At 43.1% G+C, this 22,362-nt stretch overlaps 1 protein-coding gene across 5 annotated transcripts in view; it reads right to left on the reverse strand.

The window, feature by feature from the left end:
• The window catches only part of LRRC7 (leucine rich repeat containing 7), a 508,948-nt gene that overhangs the window by 27,028 nt on the left and 459,558 nt on the right, over nt 1–22,362 (reverse strand). For all 5 annotated transcript variants that reach the window (XM_073593758.1, XM_073593756.1, XM_073593759.1 and 2 more), the window contains 3 exons: nt 8,213–8,329; nt 4,944–5,159; nt 517–609 (listed from right to left, as the gene is read on the reverse strand). In XM_073593758.1, coding sequence (XP_073449859.1) covers nt 517–609; nt 4,944–5,159; nt 8,213–8,329 — 426 coding nt within the window. The remainder of the gene's footprint in view (nt 1–516; nt 610–4,943; nt 5,160–8,212; nt 8,330–22,362) is intronic.

Consider the following 22,362-nt stretch of genomic DNA (forward strand, 5'->3'; position numbering starts at 1 on the left):
GCGGCACCTGTGCACCCTCAAGCGACGGGCTGCCCCTTGTAGTAAGGTAAATAGTGCTCTGTTAAATCATCCCCTAGAAAAATGAACGCTATATTCGGAACAGTCTGATGTTCTGCTTTAAGAGTCCATTACTCTTCCGCCCATGATGGTCAATGCCAAGCCTTTGGTCATGTGATCTCTACCTGAGATCAGGAAGAGCTACTTTACTGGCTATTTGGTGAATTTACTTCCACCTAAAACTGGCCTTAGTGAATTATAACTGTGTTAGGTCCTCTGAGGTGGGGAACTGATGTAGGGTCCTCTGGGGAGAGGAATAGCTTTTGTCAATATATTCCATTAGGTGCTGTAAACTAGAGTGGCGCCACAGAAATAAATAAATAAAAATGTTGATACAGTTTATTATATATAAGAAACGTATATGATACTGTACCAGTTGGTGAAGAAAAAACAATAATAATGTATATGTGTGTGCATGTGAAAATGCAAGACAAGACAGCAAAAGACTCATCCACCCACCTTATCAGAAGGTTTGAATGGGTTCCCCTGACCGCTGAGTCCACCACTGATACTAAATCCAAGCCCTGGATTCTTCTCTATCCTTACACAGTACTGGTATAGAGACAAAGGGGACAGCAAAAAGATTTACAGCAACCCTGGAATTTTCCATACAAAACACTTAAAATTTAGTGAATACAAAACTTTTTCGAGCTTATAGTGAGGCAGTGCAGGGATAAAGGTCCTTAAAGTGTTACTAAACCCACAACAATAAAATCAGTCTTTATACGGAGCATCGAATGCTTGTTATACTGTGAAACTTAAGGGGTTAATCCTCTGGATTGTGTAAAAGGCTGTTTTATCCTGTATGCACAGATCTTTCCCTTCTTGCATTGTCTATCTTGGGAAGGCCCGCTAACACACAGGCAGTGCCTGCACATGTTCAGTTGTGTCTTTTATGCTGGAGAGAGCATTTCCTTGTTTTCAGAGCTAGCCAGGTCACATGATATTGGCATAACACATGTGGGCGTGTATACAGGCTGCAGTGGAAATCTCCTCCTACCTGAACTCTCGGCACTGGAGATACTGTGCAGTTTATCACTAAATCCAAGCCCTGGATTCTTCTCTATCCTTACACAGTACTGGTATAGAGACCAGCCAAAAAGGTATATAGTGGCAATATTTTAATGTAAAATGAAGATTTATAAGCTAGGGGCACTGTGGGGGGGGGGGGGGGGGCAGATGAACTATTTTCATATTACTGGGTTTAGTAAGACTTTAACCCCTACCAAGGTGGTGATAGTGTGGCCACCTGGGACCATTTTTAGACAATTAACCTAACAGCATGTCTTGAGAGTGTTTGGGGGAAACCGCAGTACCCGAAGAAAACCCCCTGTCATGGTCAGGAGTCAGGCTCAGAGACCAGTAGTTATAGCAGTAGAGAGGCACCCACCGACTAGCAGGATAAGTATACAAGCAGGTCACCCTGATGGATGAAGCAGGCTCACCAGAGGTGTGGGGTCTAAGCACTAACCGGTATTCACCAGAGCTCCTTGGGATTTGCTGCATGTTAGTGCCAAGTTGCGGTCCTTGGGATCGCCCAACCAGAAGGTGAGCAAGCCGGGGTCCAGTAGCAGATACAGTATAGCAGGTAGGGATCAAGCAGAAGCATAGTCAGTATGCAAGCCAAAGGACAGTAACAAGTGGCTGCAGGTTGGGATCAAGCGGAAGCATAGTCAAGGAGCAAGCCTAAGGTGGGTAACAAGTGGTAGTGAACATACGGATGGCAGCAGGAGTGACAAGAGCGAGATATTGGCTGGAGAGAGCACAATAATCTAGCAAATGGGAAATGCAAAGGAATGGCTTAAATAGGAAATTCATGGCAGGGTTCAAGTTTCATCAGAAACAAGGTTCAAATCAAAACTGTCCAAGGAATTGTCCAGGGAGCTGCCTAGCATCTCAGTTGGCTCAGCAAGAAGAGATACTGCCAGATGCAGCAGAGGTTGCAAATTCAAATCCCAGTCCTGACACCCACACAGGGATGCAAAATCCATGCAGATAATGTCCTAAACGGGAGACTTAATACTTATCTGCCTTTCTTAGGAATTTTAGTACTTGGCACAGGGACATTAAATCAGGCAAAATTAGCTCATTATTAGTTGTTTACATTATTAATATTATAACAATACTACCCCCATTGTCACTTTTGGCACTCATCAACATTAATTCTCCACCTGAACATAATCCGAACAAATTATTGAAACTCTAACGGCATTTATTTGTAAAAGAACATCTGTTGTTAAAAACAAAAAAATATTCCCCCCCCCCAGGGTCCTAACCCTGATGGATCATTTCAGTGAAATAAAAAAGATATGAAGGTATATATATCCACATAAAGCTGTCAATTTTATTGCATTTTCTGTAATTTTATCAGTAAGCAATAAAGCAGAAATGGCAGCTTGGCTCAGTCTCCTGTAATGTAAGTGTGTCCAGGGCCTGTCTGATTTATGCCTCTGATAAAATGTGTGATTACAGTAGAGGCCTCATCGGCGCGCTCTTCGCACTGCAAGAAGAGTCACCGGGCCTCCAGGATAAAACGAGGCGGGGAAAGTCCTTAAAGCCCAACTGAAGTTTAAGTTTAAATCAGCTAAATTAATTCCAGGTGTATCAAAACAAAAACATATACAAAGTCTTACAGTTCATTTTTTTGGAACGCAGCCACAGCCAGAGCAGAAAAGGCTGTCCCCTGCCAGCATGCTGCAGAAGAGGACCCTAGCCCTCTGCATGAAAACAGTGATCTCTCTGAAAAGGTAGGACAAAGTGCCTGCTGAGTTGGAGCTAGAGCTCTCTAATCAGCAAAGGGCTTTAAGCATTGCTGATTGCAGGGCTTTAAGGCAGATTGAGTCCGCCTGTCAGTTTTTCATGCGGAGCCAATTGGACCAACCATTGTTCTCTATGGAGTGGTGGATGTCAATGGACATGTGTCTGTTGACACCCGCCGCCATCCGATGATATCTGCTAAAAACAGACGGATGGGTTTCGTCCCCCATCCATCTATAGAATCGGATGACAGTCAGATGGAAACAACAAGCGGTCCGTTTCCATTCGACTGGCCATAGAGGAGAGTGGGCTGTGTCCGTATCCGCTCTGCATTAGCGATGTGGACACGGATCTGTCATCCGGCTGCTAAGTGGAAATCAGCTGTGAGATCCCCCCCGCTTAGCGGGAGGATCCGCTGGTGGATTCTGCAGGTGCAAAAGGGGCCTAAGTCTAACTCTGCGGTTACCACGCTGGACCCTTGCAGGGAGACCACTGCTTCCACGCAGAGATATTGCAGGTGCATTTTGCATTTTTCAATACACGCTTTTGATCCATTGAATTCTATGGAACCAAAAATGGACCATGGACTGTAGTGTGTTTCTGCAAAACTGAATACGCACTAAAAAAATGCATAGGTATGAACCAGGCCTTAGTCCTCTGTTCCCAAGTGCAGATTTTGAACACAGGCAAGAACTACATAGGCACCAGGACTTCAAAAATTCCTAAACTGGCATCCCAGTCTAAAAAGTAGAGCAGTGACCCTGGAAAGTGACTGAACAAAGATGGCTCCATCCTTCTAAGGAGGAAAATAAGTGAATGCATTGTCAGATGGGGTGCTGAGTGATAATATTAATTGGAAGTGCAAAGCCTCGTACACACGATCAGATTGTTGGCCAACAAAACCGTGGACTTTTGTCCGAAGGGCGTTGGCCCAAAGTTGTCTTGCATACAAAGGGCAAGGAATTGTCGGCCAACAAATACGAACGCAGGGACGTACTACGTTCTTTTTCAGCTCTTTAGCGCCACCCTTTGGGTTCCTTCTGCTAATTTCGTGTTAGTAGAAGTTTTGTGAGTGTTGATTCGCGCTTTTCATTTCGCACCTTTCAGTTCGTTTCTGAACGGCCGTTTGTCAACCAGACATGTTGCGGAATCTGAGGAGATAACGTGTTATTTATTATTGGCCTTGGAGTTATTGCTTTGACATTATTTTTTGGTTGAATAATAATGATTTGATTTGGTATATTTTCTATATTTTTGGATGCATAGAATGTACTTTTTGGTTAAGTTCTATTGGCAGATAGCATGTCTAATTTTGTTTGTTTTCTTTTTTTAATGCACAGTAAAAAGATTGTGGAGAATAATACTTGGCTATGTGTTTTACTTCAAATGACAGTTTGGGAGTCGGCAGTTACATTTATAATAATACAATGTAATATTTACAAGGGACACCAACATAGTTATATCTTTGATCTTAAAAACTACGGGATAATGGTGTTGTGGTAACTCCCCCCCCCCCCAAAAAAAAAGCATAATAATATTATTCTTGATATCACTAGAAAAAAAAAGCCTTTAAAAATTAGTTTGCAATAACTCCATCAATATCACCAGCAAAGCAGCTTCATTATTATCCCATTAAAGAAGAAGAGAATTGTGCGCTGCATTTGGAGATTTCAAAATTTGCTGCGTCACGAATGTTAATTCTCCATTACGAACGCTAGTTTACAAGACCGACCACTTCTGGTTCGTCCTTGCTTCCGAGCATGTGTGTTTGTACTTTGGACTTTTGTCCGACGGACTTGTGTACACACGCTCGGAAAATCCGACAACACACATTTGTCCGCGGAAAATTTTAAAACCTGCTATCCAAACATTTGTCCACGGAAAATCCGACAACAATTGTCCGATGGAGCGTACACACGGTTGGATTTTCCGCAGCCTGACATCACACAATTCCCGTCGGAAAATCCGATCGTGTGTACGAGGCTTTTGACATTACCCAGCATGCATGCACTTAATGAAAAATCTCATACTAGTGTCACTTTTATTGATGATACAATGATCACAGCCTATGTACTTTAAATACAGGTTAGCAATGAAAGAATCTGATAGGTTCTCTTCGCTGTGCATACCTGCTCCGGATACCCGTCCATGCTCCTCTGTCCTTTCGTTTGGATTAAGCAGCGTCCAGACTGGGGTCCTCTCTGAGCAGCTGGGATCTGGATAGGCAGCGGGGATTGGTACTGCTGGATTGTCACTTTGTTCATCCCTCCATCGTAGTGCGGCTGCTCCCTGGATCTGTGCTGCAGGCTCTGGGATCCCATCAGTGTCTGGATATGGCTACCTGCCTGTGGGCAATACAAGCTGTTAGGCAAAAGTTTTAAAAGCTGAAAAGAAACGATGATCACAACATCCCAGCCATTTGACCAGAAGAAAGGTTCTGCTGCAAACTAGAAATATTTATTCACACACCTATTCCGCTAAGTTAAAAGCAACTTTATTGTACCTGCACACATTAAAGAAAACGCCACCTAACTCCCTCTCCAACGCGTTTCACCCCCTAGTGAGGCTTCGGCTCAGTAGATGGTGAAATGCGTCAGTAAAGTGCAGCTAGAAGGAGTGTCCTGTGTCCTGGTACAATAAAGTTGCTTTAAACTTACCAGAAAAGAAGGGCAGCTCTGCATTTCTAGTTTGCAGCATAAGGGGGTCCACTGGCTGGAGACAAACACAGCAGTGGGCTTTGGAGAGGAACCAAAATAAAGAAAAGTAAAGGAGGAAATAGATTCTTTGACAGCTCCAGGGAGGCATATGCAAGCCCAAAAAAATTAAAGCAGAATTCCAGCCATTCCCACTCAGACAGTGAACCAGGGTTGCCGATTTTTTAGCCCTTAATCCTTTGGCTGCCGGGCCATGCGCTCCACTTTTAATCTCAGGTGGCTAGTTTTTCACTTTTTTTTTTTTTTTTTTTTTTACGTTTTTTCACTTACAGCTTTTAGTGTTTGAAAAAGACCCCACGCCCCAACCCTTAAAGCAGGGGTAGGCAACCTCAGCCCTTCAGCTGTGGTGAAAATACAAATCCCATCATGCCTCTAGGAGTCATGCCTGTGATTGTCAGGGTCATGCAAAGTCTCATGGGACTTGTAGTTTCACCACAGCTGGAGGGCCGAGGTTGCCTACCCCTGCCTTAAAACATATATTTTCTGCAAGCACAGGACTGGTAAAATAAAAAAAAGATGGTGCTACTGATTATATGGGTCCTGTGATAGTCATGCAAATTATATCAAATTGATCATTTTGATAATAAAAATATTATTAACACACACAAACACAACAGAAATAGTCTACCTGCATTCCCATCAGGCTCTGCCCACTGTCAGTGTTCAGCCTCTCGTCATCAGTTGCTAGGATGCTAGCCGCCTGTATCCTAGCAACCAATGAAGTGGTCTGTGTCCTAGTAACCAATGAAGTGGCCTGTATTATAGCAACCAATGAAGTGGCTTGTGTCCTAGCAACCAATGAAGTGGCCTGTGTCCTAGCAACCAATGAAGTGGCCTGTGTCCTAGCAACCAATGAAGTGGCCTGTGTCCTTACAACCAATGAAGTGGCCTGTGTCCTAGCAACCAATGAAGTGGCCTGTGTCCTAGCAACCAATGAAGTGGCCTGTGTCCTTACAACCAATGAAGTGATCTGTGTCCTAGCAACCAATGAAGTGGTCTGTGTCCTAGCAACCAATGAAGTGGCCTGTGTCCTAGCAACCAATGAAGTGGCCTGTGTCCTACCAACCAATGAAGTGGCCTGTGTCCTAGCAACCAATGAAGTGGTCTGTGTTCTAGCAGCCAATGAAGTGGCCTGTGTCCTAGCAACCAATGAAGTGGCCTGTGTCCTAGTAACCAATGAAATGGCCTGTGTACTAGTAACCAATTAAGTGGCCTGTGTCCTAGCAACCAATGAAGTGGCCCATGTCCTAGCAACCAATGAAGTGGCCCGTGTCCTAGCAACCAATGAAGTGGCCCGTGTCCTAGCAACCAATGAAGTGGCCTGTGTCCTAGCAACCAATGAAGTGGCCTGTGTCCTAGCAACCAATGAAGTGGCCTGTGTCCTAGCAACCAATGAAGTGGCCCGTGTCCTAGCAACCAATGAAGCAAATTTATACTCAATACCAAAATTATCACACAACAAAGAATGGGGTGTAAATTCCAGAAAACATAATTTTTTTTAATGAAAACAGGATCAATTGTAGAAATAGCCACAATTTCAGTGAAACAATTATATCTTGATACTGGTTCTATGTCAAGATATGCCCACATCCCATAACATGTCTAAAGCTATTAATTAATTGTAGCAGGGCACTTTAACAACTTGCCCTCCGGAAGATTTACCCCCCCTCATGACCAGACCATTTTTTGCGATACGGCACTGAGGTACTTTAACTGACAATTGCGCGGTCCTGCGACATTATACCCAAATAAAATAGATGTATATTTTTTCCTACAAATAGAGCCTTTTCGTGGTGGTATTTGATCACTTCTGTGTTTTTTTTTAATTTTTTGCACTATAAACAAATAACGACCCACAATTTTACAAAAAATTTATATTTTTTACTTTCTGCTATAAAACACATCCAAAAAAAAAATTAAAATATCTAATTTCTTCATAAATGTAGGCCAATATGTATTCTGCTACATATTTTTGGTAAAAGATCCCAATAAGTGTATATTGATTGGTTTGCGCAAAAGTTATAGTGTCACTCTACACACTATGGGATATTTTTATTTTTTATTGATAATGGCGGTGATCAGAGACTTATAGCGGGACTGTGATATTGCGGCAGACATTCAGACACTGACTAACATTTTTGACAATTTTTTGGGGACCAGATCAGTGCTGAAAATTATGCACTGTCACTGTACTAATGACGCTGGCTGGGAAGGGGTTAACATCAGCGGCGATGACAGGGTTAACTGTGTGCCTTACTTGTCTTACTAGGGGAAGACATGGATCCATGTCCCTGCTTTGCAGGAACACAGGATCCATGCCTTCCCTCCTGTCAGAACGGCGATCTGCCTTGATTACATAGGCTCGATCATCAGCGGGTGCTGGCAGACATTGATTCCATGATACCCGCCACTGGGCTCCCGCATGCACGCTCCCTACCCGAAAGACCTGGATCACTTATATATATATGTGATCCTGCCCTGTAGATGTAAAACTGATGTGATGACACCATCAATCAATCAAAAACATATAAAATACATAAAGCTTATAGTACAAAAGTTAAAAACGCACATGATGTCCCATCTAACAAATAGGTTGATTTATATGTTGTTTAGAAAGTTTGGAGACCCCTGGTCTATGGTGCTGGGCACTGGGTATATAGTCTGAGCCATGGCCCATTATTTACCTTCTTAGCGACAGTTTCAGGAGGAACATCACGTCGGCCCAGTGGGTAAGGATTCCATTGGCTGAGAGATAAATCTTCTTGCCCGTTATCCAGAATGTTACTCTGCTGAGATGGAGTCTGTGTGTTTTGAAAGGAAGAAAAAAAAGGTCAATAGTTACTCTCAAAAAAATGCATCATAAACCTGAATATCAGAATTATTCACAAGGTCACCAAATGATAGATGGTGATATATGAAATATAAAAGAAAGAGAGCTCCAGATGGATGGGAAAGTCCAAGTAATAAAGTTAGTTTACTGATAAGATGTACATTAACAAGCCAATGGACTTCCATGTTTTGGTTGCCAAACCAGATGCTGGAGCAAACTTGCCATATTATGAGATTTCCAGTCCGAGTATTGAGGAGGGTCACCGGGAATGTGCTTTTTAATGGACTGTGGATTAGTTATGCAATTGACTGCAATAAGGACTCTAAGTTCTTCTGTCTTAACGTCAATGATTCCACGTATAAGCACTCCGAAGCATGTTGGCACTTTATGAAACATGGAATTCACCTTTCATTGTGAAGATCCCAGGCACGAGTGTGAATTTTAGCCTGCTTGAAAGGTCGGTTTTGATTCTCTTTATTGAGTAAAGCTGGCCATACCCATCCTGAGGAACCAACCAACATTCCAGCTGTGGATGGCCCCATCAGAACCACCCAATATTCTTCATTCCTAAAGTATAACTTTTTTTGGTTTTCGATAGCGTGGGAAGGTATTAGAACACCTGTCAGGTTTTTATTGCTGTGTGTGTGTTTGACCTAGGGTCATGATTTACCCTCTCTATGTGCTGGTGACAAATTATCATTACAAGTCAAAGAAAATCTCAAATTTTGAGAGGTCATCAGAACACGAAAAGAGGGAAAACCTTCCAATTGGGACACTATTTTTGTGTTTTCCCTCCTCACTTTGGAGGGATTTCCTCTCATTCCCTGTTGTGGCCATGGTACAGGAAGTGAAAGAAAATCCCCCCAATGGGACAAAGATAGGGAAAAAAAAACTGACAGGAGTTATAACCCTCCCTTAATTTTTCCAAGACAAAAACAATGTTGCCTTCAGTTGAATTTTAAAATTGAAGGAGCTGGGTGGAAAATTGTTGACTTGCCAGAAGCTCTGCATCCAATTATATGCGGGTACTGGCTTTCAGAATAAACTAGCTGGCCGCCGGGATTCGCCACTCCATGCAGTTTAGCGTGGTTTGGAGAATCAATAGATTGCAGTGTATAGAGAGCTTTAACAGAACCAAACCCTTCTATGCTTTACAGCAGGGGTCCCTAAATGATGGCCCATGGGCCAAGCCAGCTCGCTGATGTAAGATTGGTATCTGATGAGGACTCTGATGTAAAGAGAGACCCTGGAGTAAGGGGGATTTGACGGGAACTCTGATGTAAGGGGGCTTTAATGGGAACTCTGATGTAAGGGGTACCCTGATGGTGACTCCGATGGGGATCTTGACGGTGATTGCGATGGGGAACCTGATGTAAGAGGGGACTCTGATGGGGACCCTGATGTAAGGAGGGGTCCCTGATTGGGCATCATGATGTAGGGGGGAATTGATGGGGACCCCGAGGGGATGGGCTCACATTCATTTGGAATTTATTTGCTTTACTGAAGTTTTTTTCTCTAATGCTTTAAATAATATCATGCTGATAAAAGAAAAACTTCAATGAAAACATTAAATTCATTTAAATCTGATTTGTTCATTCATAAAACTGCTTTTTGTCATAAAAACTGCTTTTTGTTTATAGAATATGATGTGGTCCTTTTACTGAAAACTTTGAAGCCTTGCCCATGCCAATCCATCCTATAGTGACCGCTGTTTCCAGGCTGTGGCCATCGGGGTGACGTCATTCATACATGGTGGACGTGCCTTAGACTGATTTGTTTCTGGTCCCAAGTTTTCGGTCTCCTATTCACTTTATTCCACCTCCCCATACAAAGAGAAGCCAAGTTTGCTCTCCTACACTGCCCAATTCCGGGCCTGTTTGCCTACCAACAAAAGCTCGCTTCCTACCTATTTTTGTCAGCCAAAAGAACGATTGCCCAAGCTTGGAAGAAACCATCTGTTCCCTTCCAGGGGTAAAAGATCACATGACTATGTTGATGCTTAACGGACAGATGTCTAGCATCCGCAACGACATTCATGCTAAGATTCTGAAAGTTTCGGAACCACAAGCTGTCTTATGTCTTTCCTACTCTCCCCCCAACCAGCTTGGATCACCTATGTCGGACTCGGACGGCCTCGATTTTCCCAGGCCCTGACCTCTCCCCACTCTCTAGGCCTCTAAACCAGGCCCTTCTTCCCCTCTATCTTTCCTCACCTTCACCCTGGCTCCTCACTCATTAGGTGTGCCTTCTTTCTTTCCTTAGCGGCACCTTTCTACCTACCTTCCTCCTGGTTTCTGATCTATCTCTTCTATTTAGATCTATAAATTGCACCATTGTGTGGATATTGCTGGTCCTAGCGTACACCCCGTTGTTGTAGGGAACCTCCTCAGGATTCCTTGGCCCTCATGACGTTATGAAAAGGGCTATCTCCTATTGTTACATCATTTCTTGTTTCATGCTGCTGTAGTTTATTTTTGTAAGCTAACTTTTGTCACCACTGTCAAAGCTAGCCCCTATGTGGGCGGAACGATAGAATGTTACCTACTTGTTAAAATTAATAAAAATAATTGAAACCGAAAACTTTGGAGCCAATTTTAGCCTTTGTTTGATTTGTAGTTGCCATGGTGGTGCACATGCGATCAGGTATGACACCAATCATTTGACAGCTTTCCAATTCAGTTGAAAACACAAGCAACTGTGACAGCTATAATTCATGGCATGACTTGAATGTACAGGCAGTCCCTGAGTTACAAATGGCTCATACTTACAAATGGAGGGAGACAACAGGAAGTGAGAGCAAATCTCCCCCTAGGAAGGGAAATTCATTCCTGTGGGAGTTATGATGGGAAAAAGGTGTCTCTACTGAAGCTTTATCACCAATCCTTGTTTCAACAACAACCCAAAATTTTTAAAATCCAATTGTCACTGGGGCAGAAAGTGAGGTGAGATCTTCTGAATAGGGGCACAGACAGCAAAACAAGTATTTACAGGGGTGTTAACCCTTCCCTATGCTATCCAAAAAACGTAAAAATTATTTAACCGCTTGCTGACCAGCCGCCGACACTATACGGCGGCAGGTCAGCTCAGGTGTATGTTGGCTCCTTTAAGAGCTATAGCAGGTGCACACACACGCGCCGGCGGTCTCGATGTCCGCCGGCCACCCACAAACGCTCCACAGGAAGCCAGAATGGGTTCAATGTAAACAAGCAGATCCACGTTCCGACAGGGGGAGCAGAGAGCAGCGATCGGTCTCTTCCTCCAGTCAGTCCCCTCCCCCCACAGTTAGAAACACCTCCCTAGGGAACATTTAACCCCTTGATCGTCCCCTAGTGTTAAACCCTTCTCTGCCAGCCGTTTTATAGCACTGATCGCTGCATAAATATCACTGGTCCCAAAAAAAGTGTCAAAAGTGTTGGATCTGTCTGCCGCAATGTCGCAATCCCACTAAAAATTGCTGATCACCTCCATTACTAGAAAAAAAATTAAAAAAATAAAAATGCCATAAATCTATCACCTATTTTGTAGACGCTATAACTTTTGCGCAAACCAATCAATATACGCTTATTGCATTTTTCTTTACCAAAAGAAGAATACATATTGGCCTAATGTGATGAAGTAATTTTTTTTTTTTTTATTTTGGGATATTTATTATAGCAAAAAGTAAAAAATATTGTTTTCTTTTTCTTTTTTTGTTTATAGCGCAAAAAATGAAAACCCCAGAGGTGATCAAATACCACCAAAAGAAAGCTCTATTTGTGGTGAAAAAAGGACATCAATTTTGTTTGGGTACAGCGTCGCACGACCGCACAATTGTCAGTTAAAGCAATGCAGCACCGTAAATAAAAAAATGGCCTGGTCATTAAGGGGGAAAATCTTTTCCGGTCCTTAAGTGGTTAATAAATATTTGGCTGGAGTTACACTTAAAAAATGTACCCGTTCCAACTTACATACAAATTCAACTTAAGAGCAAACATGCAGTCTCAATCTTGTTTGTAACCCGGGGACTGCCTGTAACTGTTTTGAGGAACCAGATCAATGTATTTAGTTCCACTTTAGGTCTCATTTCCAAAAAAAAAAAAAAAAAAAAACTGTGGCAACTGAAAAACACTGGTGCTGCCCATACCAGCCAAGCTGACATGTTCATTTTTCAGCCTGCACTAGAAAGATGGCGGATGGAATCTGATTGCTATGACAACACAGGCACTGCACTCTGCTATGACTAGAGGCCAACTGTGCTATAATCGCTCCCACCATACTAAACATGAAGAACGCTGCGCGAATAAAGACGTCTCTCTGCGACCAGCGATAAAAAAATAATTTCGCCCAGTGCAGGCCTAAATATAGATGCGTGGAATCACATTATCATATTTTCCAAGAATTATCTATGAAAATGAATCCCTGTGTCACTCTGAATCATTCACAAATCTCGGCTATGTTATTCGCGCTGTCATGCCGTGCTTTTGCCGACTCGGTAATTTTTGTAGGGTCATTTTTTCTCGTTCTTGGTATAGTTAATAAATGAACACCTAAGCTCATATGCTGATTAAAATGTTTGATAGAGACAGAGAAGAAAACAAGATGACTCCAGTGTGTAGCTGTGACACAATCATAACACGTTGTTTTCAGTGGTGCGGATTTCTTGGTAGGGTGACACAGGTTGCGGTTAAAGTAAAGGCTTATGTACATGGGCGTAATTAAATACATAAGTAATGGCATGAAAAGTACTCATGTTCATGTGGGTACAGCCTAGAAGTGTACGCATGTAAATTAATTCAAGTGGCTAGAATAATCATTTAATCTAGCCACTGTAATGAATTTATATGCATACGTGAGCGTTTACATACCTATAGGGGGCATGCGCACATACATTACACCAATACGCTCCTACTGGGAACACTGGATTTGGATTTTTTTATGCCCCTATACACTGCTCTTCTAATGGGCTTTACCCATCTGGGCTTAATCATAAAGATCCTCTACGATTAAGCCTGAATAGGTGAAACAAGTTAGGCCAGAATGGGTGAAACGTGTTATTGGAGCAGATCTAGGGTGGCAAATGCAGTGCATATAAAGCTGTCTAGCTTTGCTGAAGACGTCATTGGAATGTGGCCCCTGAACGCTGCTCTAGAATATGAATCTAAACACCACAATGCGCATAGCACAACAAAGAAAGGGGACTGCAGTACAATGACATCATCAAAGCTAGACAGCTTTATTGATGGAAAGCACACACTGCATCCTTCCACCCTGGATACACCCCTCTAATGCCTTTCACCCATCTGGGCTTAATCATAAAGATCCTCTACGATTAAGCCTGAATGGCTCAAACGAGTTAGGCCAGAATAGGTGAAACGCATTATTGGGGCTGACCTAGGATGGAAGGGTGCAGTGAGTTCTATCCAGCAATAAAGCTGTCTAGCTTTATTGAAGACGTCATTGGAATGTGGCCCGTTTTCTTCATTGTGGCGCGTATTGTGTGGAGCATTGAAGGGCTCCTTGGGGCTTTTGCACCCGGCTATCTTCAGAGTTGAAGAACAATTGGGCAGCTTGATGCAGTGAGGCTTTCTTTTTTTTGTCTTTTACCAAAATGTGCATAGACACATTAGTTGTAGCAGAGCTGCGTTCAGAGGTGTAAAAATTGCCATATGCCTCCAAAAGCAGCTTTTTTCCATCCATGTGCATGAGCCCTTAAAGTGAATGTTCACCTGGCATAAGCCTCTACTTTGTAGACTTGACAACTGTTTGGAAGAATGCAGATCGCATGCAGCCCTGATGTGCCAGGGTGGCTTTGTGCTGCGTTTTGGAACGCACATGCCATGGTAGGCACACAAAGCCATTTAGCACCTGGAAGATCAATAGTTGCATGTTTGCAAAATGATTTGATATTTCTCATAAAAACATGGTGGGGAGATGAATATAGTTCCACTTTAATGGTATATATACACTATACTCTCTAACTCACCTCTTCAATCTCTTCCTTTCTTCTGGCATCTTTCCTAACCCTCATGCACTAGCCACCTCCATACTTAAAAAAGCCCTCTCTGGACCCCGCCATCCTGAACAAACCAACACCATCTCCTTGCTACCGTTTACCTCCAAACTCCTAGAATGCCTAGTCTACAGACCGCTTGAGCTAACACCTCACTGATAACAACCTTCTTGCCCCCTTTATTCTGCATTTTGAGCACAACAATCCATGACATTTCTCTCCTAATACTCACTAAGAATTTAGTAACTGCTAAAACCAATGGCCACTACTCCGTTCTCTTTTTCTGGGACCTCTCTGCTTCCTTTGATACAGTTAGCCACCAGTTCCTCAAAAAGCTCTACTCCTTTGACCTCTTTGTTGGTTTTCCTCTTACCTATCTAAACAACGTCACTTACAACTCTACCTCCTCCTCTTTTTCTCTTTCTGTAGGGGTCCCCCAAGGTTCCCGCTTTTGACCACTTCTGTTCTCTATCCACACCCCCTCCCTAATGGCCTCCCATGGTTTTCAATACCATTTCTATGTTGACAAAAGCCAACTCTATCTGTATACTCCCCCGTTCACCCCATCAGTCTCCATGTGCATCACTAATTTAATAACTGACATATCAGTATGGATGCCATGCCAAACTCAATCTTTCCAAAACTGAACTCATAATGTTGCCCCCCTCAATAATGTTGCCATTTTGTCAAAATCAATTGCTCAACTAACAGTCCCTCTTGTCATGCCAGGGTGCTAGGTGTAATTTTAAACTCAGACCTCTTCTTTCAGCCCCACACCCAACTGCTGTCCAAATCTTGCTGCCCTAACCTCCATAACATCTCCAAAATATGAAGCCCCTTCTTAACCAACAACACCACAAAGCTACTAATTCACTCCCTTGTAATACCTTGATACCTTGACTATTGCAACTCCCTCCTTGTTGCCCTACCTCTACTTAGGTCCCTTACTTCAGTCCATCATGAATGCTGCTGCCAGACTCATCCACTTTACCGGGCGCTCAGTGTCTGCCAACCCTCTCTGCCAATCCCTCCACTGGATTCCACTCACCCAACTAATGAAATTCAAAATACTAACAACAACATACAAAGCCTACAAAGCCATCCACAACTCCCTGAGCCACATCATCAATCTCTTCTCAAAATATTAACAAAACCTTCCTCTTTGCTTCTCCCAAGACCTTCTGCTCTTTAACTACCTAGTCGCCTCCTCCATTGCTTATCTCCAGGACTTCTCCAGAGCCTCTTGTATTCTCTGGAGCTCCCTACTTCAATCTGTGCACCTATCTCCTACTCTGTCCACCTTCAGGTGATCCATAAAAACTAATCTCTTGAGGGAAGCCTATGCCAACTCCCCCTCAATAAACTGTACTTTTACTTCCCCCATCAGCTCACCGCTAACAGTTATTACCTTTTGCATTACTTGGCCCTCCATTTTACAATGTAATCTCCCATTAACAGGTCGCTCTGATCCCTCTTGTTTTGAATTGTATTATAATTGTAGTGCGTCCCTTTATTTTGTAAGGCACTGTGCAAACTATTAGCGCTATATAAATCCTATATAACAGGGGTCTCCAAACGTTCTAAATGAAGGGCCAGTTTACTGTCCTTCAAACTTTAGGGAGGCCGGACTGTTGCCAGTGGGAGAAGAAAATGTCCTGGCATCAGTGGGATTAAACAATGCCCCATGATTGGTATTAGGGGGAGTAATAGTGCCCCATCATTGGTGTCAGTAACAATTAGTGTCCCATTGTTGGTGTTAGTGGGCAGTATAGTGACCCATCATTGGTGTCAGTGGGAGGAATAGTGACCCATCATTGGTGTCAGTGGGTGGAAAAGTGCCCCATCGTTGGGTATCAGTGGGAGGACTAGTGTCCCATTGTTAGTGTTAGTGGGAAGTATAGTGTCCCATCATTGGTGTCAGTGGGAGGAATAGTGACCCATCATTGGTGTCAGTAGGAGGAATAGTGACCCATCATTGGTGTCAGTGGGAGGAAAAGTGCCCCATCATTGGGCATCAGTGGGAGCAATAGTACCTCATCATTGTTATCAATGGGAGGAATAGTGCCCCATCATTGGTTGTCAGTGGGAAGAATAGTGCTCCATTATTGGTGTCGTGAAAGTAATAGTGCCCCATTGTTGGGTATCAGTGGGAGGAATAGTGCCCCGTCATTGTTATCAGTGGGAGGAATAGTGCCCCATCGTTGGTTTCAGTGAGTCATACCCCATTGTTGGTATGAATGAGAGAAATAGTGCCCCATCACTGATATCAATGGAAGGAATAGTCTGCCATAGTTTGTGTCAGAGAGAGGACTAGTGCCCCATTGTTGGTGTTAGTGGCAGGAATAATGCCCCAAGGGCCAGCAAGCAAGCAAAGGGCCATATCTGGCCCCCCGGGCCGCAGTTTGGGGACCACTGCTATATAACGATAATGATTATTATTTGGAGCATATTTTGTGAGTGCACCTGTTATTGTAATAATAATTCACAAGTTTAACTTGCCATTAGCAGTACAACTATGAATGCATAAATTGAAAATAAAATATATGGCTACGCACACTATTGTTCACTGTCATATCGGTTGTCTAATGATTGTAAAATGATATTTAAAATGGAAAAGGTTAATTTGTAAAGAAAAAAAAAATGGAAAAGGTTGCTGACTCCTGACCCAGAGAGTTATGGACCTGGAACAGCCATTGATGTGTCCTGCATGTTTGTTTCACGTCAGTGGATTAAGTGGCATAGTCAGGGTCAGAGTGGCAACGTGGTACCCCTGAATAGAAGAAGAATAGAAGCAATGGCAGCTCACAATGTTTTATCCCTATCAGGTAAAGTGGACCTTCTGTAAAAATAAAGTTCCTTAACTGGAAAACAGACGTGGAATGCCGGCATATAGGAGAGCCCACATGTACCTTTAGTTATATAGTTCAAGATGGCAGATGCCCTGAAATAAGGAACATTCAATATTCAAATCTTGAATATCTTGAGTTCTGAAGTCAGAGCTCAAGCCAACCACTTTTCACAATGCCACAGCGAGCCTTGCTGACCTAGACCGAGGCACACACTTCTAGGGGTGGACCAGATCTCTGGCTGATTTGCATATTGAAAGCCCCCAAGACATACTGGGGGAGAATTACTAAAATTGGAGAGTCCAAAATCCAGTACAGCTCTGCATAGAAACCAATCAGCTTCCAGGTTTTATTGTCAAAGTATAAGTGAACAAGCTGAAGTTAGAAGCTGATTGGCTGCCCTATATGGGGCCCAGTGTCAAGGTTGGCTGCTCACAGTAGACCACTTTATGTTTCTTTAGCATGTTTTATGTCTATTGTTTTCCTTTTATATGTTGACCATTGCATTATCGATACGTTTAAAATAATAGGAGACTGTTGTATACCTTCAATCTATTTTTTGATACTGGGCGTACACTTTGCGCTGCTTACCCATAACAACTTAAACAGCTAAATCTCCGTATTTGCGGATGATACTAAGCTAAGCAGGGCAATAACATCTCCGCAGGATGTGGAAACCTTGCAAGAAGATCTGAACAAATGAACGGGGTAGGAAACTACATGGCAAATGAGGTTCAATGTAGAAAAATGTAAAATAATGCATTTGGGTGGCAAAAATATGAATGCAATTTATACACTGGGGGGAGAACGTCTGGGGGAATCTAGGATGGAAAAGGACCTGGGGGTCCTAGTAGATGATAGGCCCAGCAATGGCATGCAATGCCAAACTGCTGCTAACAAAGCAAACAGAATATTGGCATTAAAAGGGGGATCAACTCCAGAGATAAAACGATAATTTTCCCGCTCTACAAGACTCTGGTCCGGCCGCACCTGGAGTATGCTGTCCAGTTCTGGGCACAAGTCCTCGGGAAGGATGTACTGGAAATGGAGCGAGTACAAAGAAGGGCAACAAAGCTAATAAAGGGTCTGGAGGATATTAGTTATGAGGAAAGGTTGTGAGCACTGAACTTATTCTCTCTGGGGAAGAGACGCTTGAGAGGGGATATGATTTCAATTTATAAACACCGCACTGGTGACCCCACAATAGGGATAAAACATTTTCACGGAAGGGAGTTTAATAAGACACGTGGCCACTCAAAATTAGAAGAAAAGAGGTTTAACCTTAAACTGCGTAGAGGGTTCTTTACTGTAAGAGCGGCAAGGATGTGGAATTCTCTTCCACAGGCGGTGGTCTCAGCGGGGGACATCGATAGTTTCAAGAAACTATTAGATAAGCACCTGAATGACCATAACATACAGGGATATACAATGTAATACTGACATATAATCACAAATGGGTTGGACTTGATGGACTTGTGTCTTTTTTCAACCTCACCTACTATGTAACTTTGGGGTGCTTTTCATTTCCAGCTCCACTAACTATATTTCCAGAATGTGATGGATGTATACAACAGTATTACAGTTTTCTATTTTTTAACTATGATATTTTTCTGTTGAAAAAAACAATAAAAATGATTGAAACAGAAGCTAATCGGCTACCATGCACACTGCCCCCAATTCTGAGTGCTCCAGTTTTTGTAAATGCTTTTTCTGCAATAAAGGCTTCCCACCTATCTGTCTGCCCTCTTCTTCAGCTTGTGCACTGAGTGGGTACTGTGTACAATCCCAGCATCAGTTGATAGTTGTTTACTGAAGTTTGATGCATTTGAACACACCACTGCTCATATGCTCCGAACATAAAATGCCACATTTTACCTGCAATGCAAACACATCTCAACAGGACAGAGGCGTAACTATAGGGGTCGCAGGGGTTGCCATTGCCACCCGGCCCCACGCTTCAGGGTCCAGGGAGCTTGTGTGGCTCCCCTGTCATATTTGGTTCTACACCTGGATAGGAGGGGCAGCGGGGGCCACATATAGAGGAACTGATGCCCTTTGTTTTCCACCTTCAGTCGCTGAGAGCCTGCTTCTCCTCCTCTCCCTCCTGCTGGCATTCAGAAGCTGTTTGAGGAAAATCAAGGGCATTGGTTCCTCTATATGTGGCCTCTGCTGCCCTTTACTTGTTTCCTGCTGCCCTTAAGCCCCTGTGTGCTTCTCCCCCCTCCCCCTGCCGGGCTTCCCGCCTCCCCTGCCGGCTTCTGCAGCAGATGCTTTTCTAAATGGACACAGTGAGTGGTCGGTACCGATCGCTCCTGTGTCTATTCAAAACAGAAGCATTGTAAAATGTGTTTTCTATGCTTCAGTTTGTGAATTTTCCTCCTGCACCCACTGCAAGGCTGCTTCTCCTCCTCTCTCTGTCGCCAGCATTCAGCAGCTGCAGGAGGAAAATGGAGGGCATTGTTTCCTCTATATGTAGCCCCTGCTGCCCCTTACTTATTTCCTGCTGCCCTTAAGCCCCTGTGTGCTGACCTGTCCACCCTCACCCCCCACAGATCTACCGCTTCCTCTCTCCCCGGCCAGCTGCTGATTGGGTTGCTTTCCTGAATGGACACAGTGAGTGGTCGGTACCGATCACTGCTGTGTCTATTCATAACAGAAGCATTGTAAACTGTGTTTACTATGCTTCAGTTTGTAAATTTTTCTCCTGAAGACACTTAAAGCCTGCTTCTCCTCCTCTCCCTCTCGACAGCTTTCAGCAGCTACAGAAGGAAAATTGGTGGCATTGGTTCCTCTATATGCAGCCCCTTACTTGTTTCCTGCTGCCCTTAAGCCCCTGTGTGCTGCCCTTGAGCCCCTGTGTGCTTCCCCCCTCCCCCGCCAGCTGCTGAGGGAGATGCTTTTCTCAATGTACACAGTGAGTGGTCGGCACCGATCACTCCTGTGTCTATTTATAACAGAAGCATTGTAAACTGTGTTCACTATGCTTCAGTTCGCTAATAAACGGGAAGCTCTGTACAGAGCTCTTCCTGTTCATTCATTCTGTGCAGCTAAAGCTGCAGAGATGGAGATTGAGGGCTGTGTGTGCTGACCTGCATTTGATGGGCACTTCATGGCCTCATTTTTAATTCTGCCCCTTTATGGCGAGGGCTTCACGGCGGATTTTTAGTCTCTTAACTCTCTTGCGACATCCATCAGTTTCTTTGTCACAGTTTTCATAAGAGCCGCAACATAAGAGATTAGCAGTCATACGACTGACTGATCTCCCACAACAGTGCAGAAAGTCTTAGCGATTAATCTCCTCTCCTCTCTTGCACAGACCTCAATGGGAACGGAGATTAATCTCCCAACAACCGCTCGCTTATAAGGAAGCTCAGAAATCATTCCTATTTTGTGTACACACCTATCACATTCATCTCATGAGGCTGATTCCATATATGTAAACCCAATCACCAGAATCTCATAGAAGCCTTAACACGTTATTAATGTAAAGTCACTTTTAATATTTTCAATTCTGCAGCTTTTCAGTAAAGGCTCACACCAGATGCAGCCCGGTGCGTTTTTATTCGGCATCAGAAACGCATGGACAGTGTTTAAGGGCCCCTCACACTGATCAGTTTTTTACCAGAAGAAAAATGCATGAATAATGCGTCCCTTTAAGGCTAGGTTCACGCATTGGGGTGGATTTACTAAAGGCAAATAGACTGTGAATTTTGCAAGTACAGTAATTTTCCTTAGTGGTGAAGCTTCACTTTGTAAATAAAACCCATTAGGTGCAAGCAAAAAATTTGTAACCACTTGCCGACCACCCCATAGCGGATTTACTGCTACAGGGTGGCCATTCTGTGCAGAATCACGTACAGTTGTGCTCATAAGTTTACATACCCTAGCAGAATTTATGATTTCTTGGCCATTTTTCAGAGAATATGAATGATAACACAAACTCTTTTCTTTCACTCATATTTAGTGTTTGGCTGAAGCCATTTATTATCAATCAACTGTTTTTACTCTTTTTAAATCATAATGACAACAGAAACAACCCAAGTCACCACGATCAAAAGTTTACATACCCTGGTGCCACCTACCCTGTTTCCCCGAAAATAAGATCTAGCGTGATTGACGGTGATGGCTGCAATATAAACCCTACCCCCCAAATAAGCCCTACCCTGTTTCCCCGAAGATGAGCCCCACCCTGAAAAGAAGACCTACAAGGACTTTAACTAGGGCTTATTTGGGGGGTAGGGCTTATATTGCAGCCATCACTGACAACCACGCTAGGTCTTATTTTCGGGGAAACAGGGAATGTGTACCCATCAGTGCTGCATATCAGTGCCCATCAGTGGCGCCTATCAGTGCCCATCATCAGTGCCACCTCATCAGTGCCACCTCAATGGTGCCACTTCATCGGTGCCCATCAGTGCTGCCTTATCAGTGCCCATCAGTGAAGGAGAAAACTTACTTATTTACAAAGTTTTGTAACAGAAACAACAAAAAAGTTTTTTTTTTTCAAAAATTTCGGTCTTTTTTTTTTATTTGTTTAGCAGAAAATAAAAATCCCATAGGTGATCAAATACCACCAAAAGAAAGCTCTATTTGTGGGAACAAATTGATAAAAATTTAGTTTGGGCACAGTGTAGCATGACCGCGCAATTGTCATTCAAAGTGTGACAGCGCTGAAAGCTGAAAATTGGTCTGGGCAGGAAGATGTATAAGTGCCCGGTACTGAAGTGGTTAAAAAAGTAAAAAATGATAATAATAAATAAATAATAATTAAGTAAAGAATAAATAAAACCTGATGAAAACGTTAAAAAACATAGCAACAAATGATAAAACAGATATTTTTCTTTATTGGCTAATAAAAACAAAATGCTCAAAAATGCTTTAAAAAAACTTTGTACAAAAACGCTCAAAAATGTGCCTACAAACGTAAAAAAATAAAGCCAGAAAAAAAAACGCAACGCACGGGTGTGAATGCAGCCTTAAGGCCTTAAGGTGCCTGCAGACTATAGAAGATAGAGAAAAGTGCATTTATAACCTGAAAATTAAAGAACTGTTCTTATAAATAACTGTTGTCCAACCTGTTTGTGGCTACGGAGAAAGAAAGGGGCAACTCTGCCAGCTGTGCTTGTCTGGAGGGAGAGCAACAGGCAGAGCCGGGCCAAGGGGGGAGGC

The sequence above is a fragment of the Aquarana catesbeiana genome, linkage group LG07 (genome assembly GCF_042186555.1).
Source record: "Aquarana catesbeiana isolate 2022-GZ linkage group LG07, ASM4218655v1, whole genome shotgun sequence".
NCBI lineage: Eukaryota > Metazoa > Chordata > Amphibia > Anura > Ranidae > Aquarana > Aquarana catesbeiana.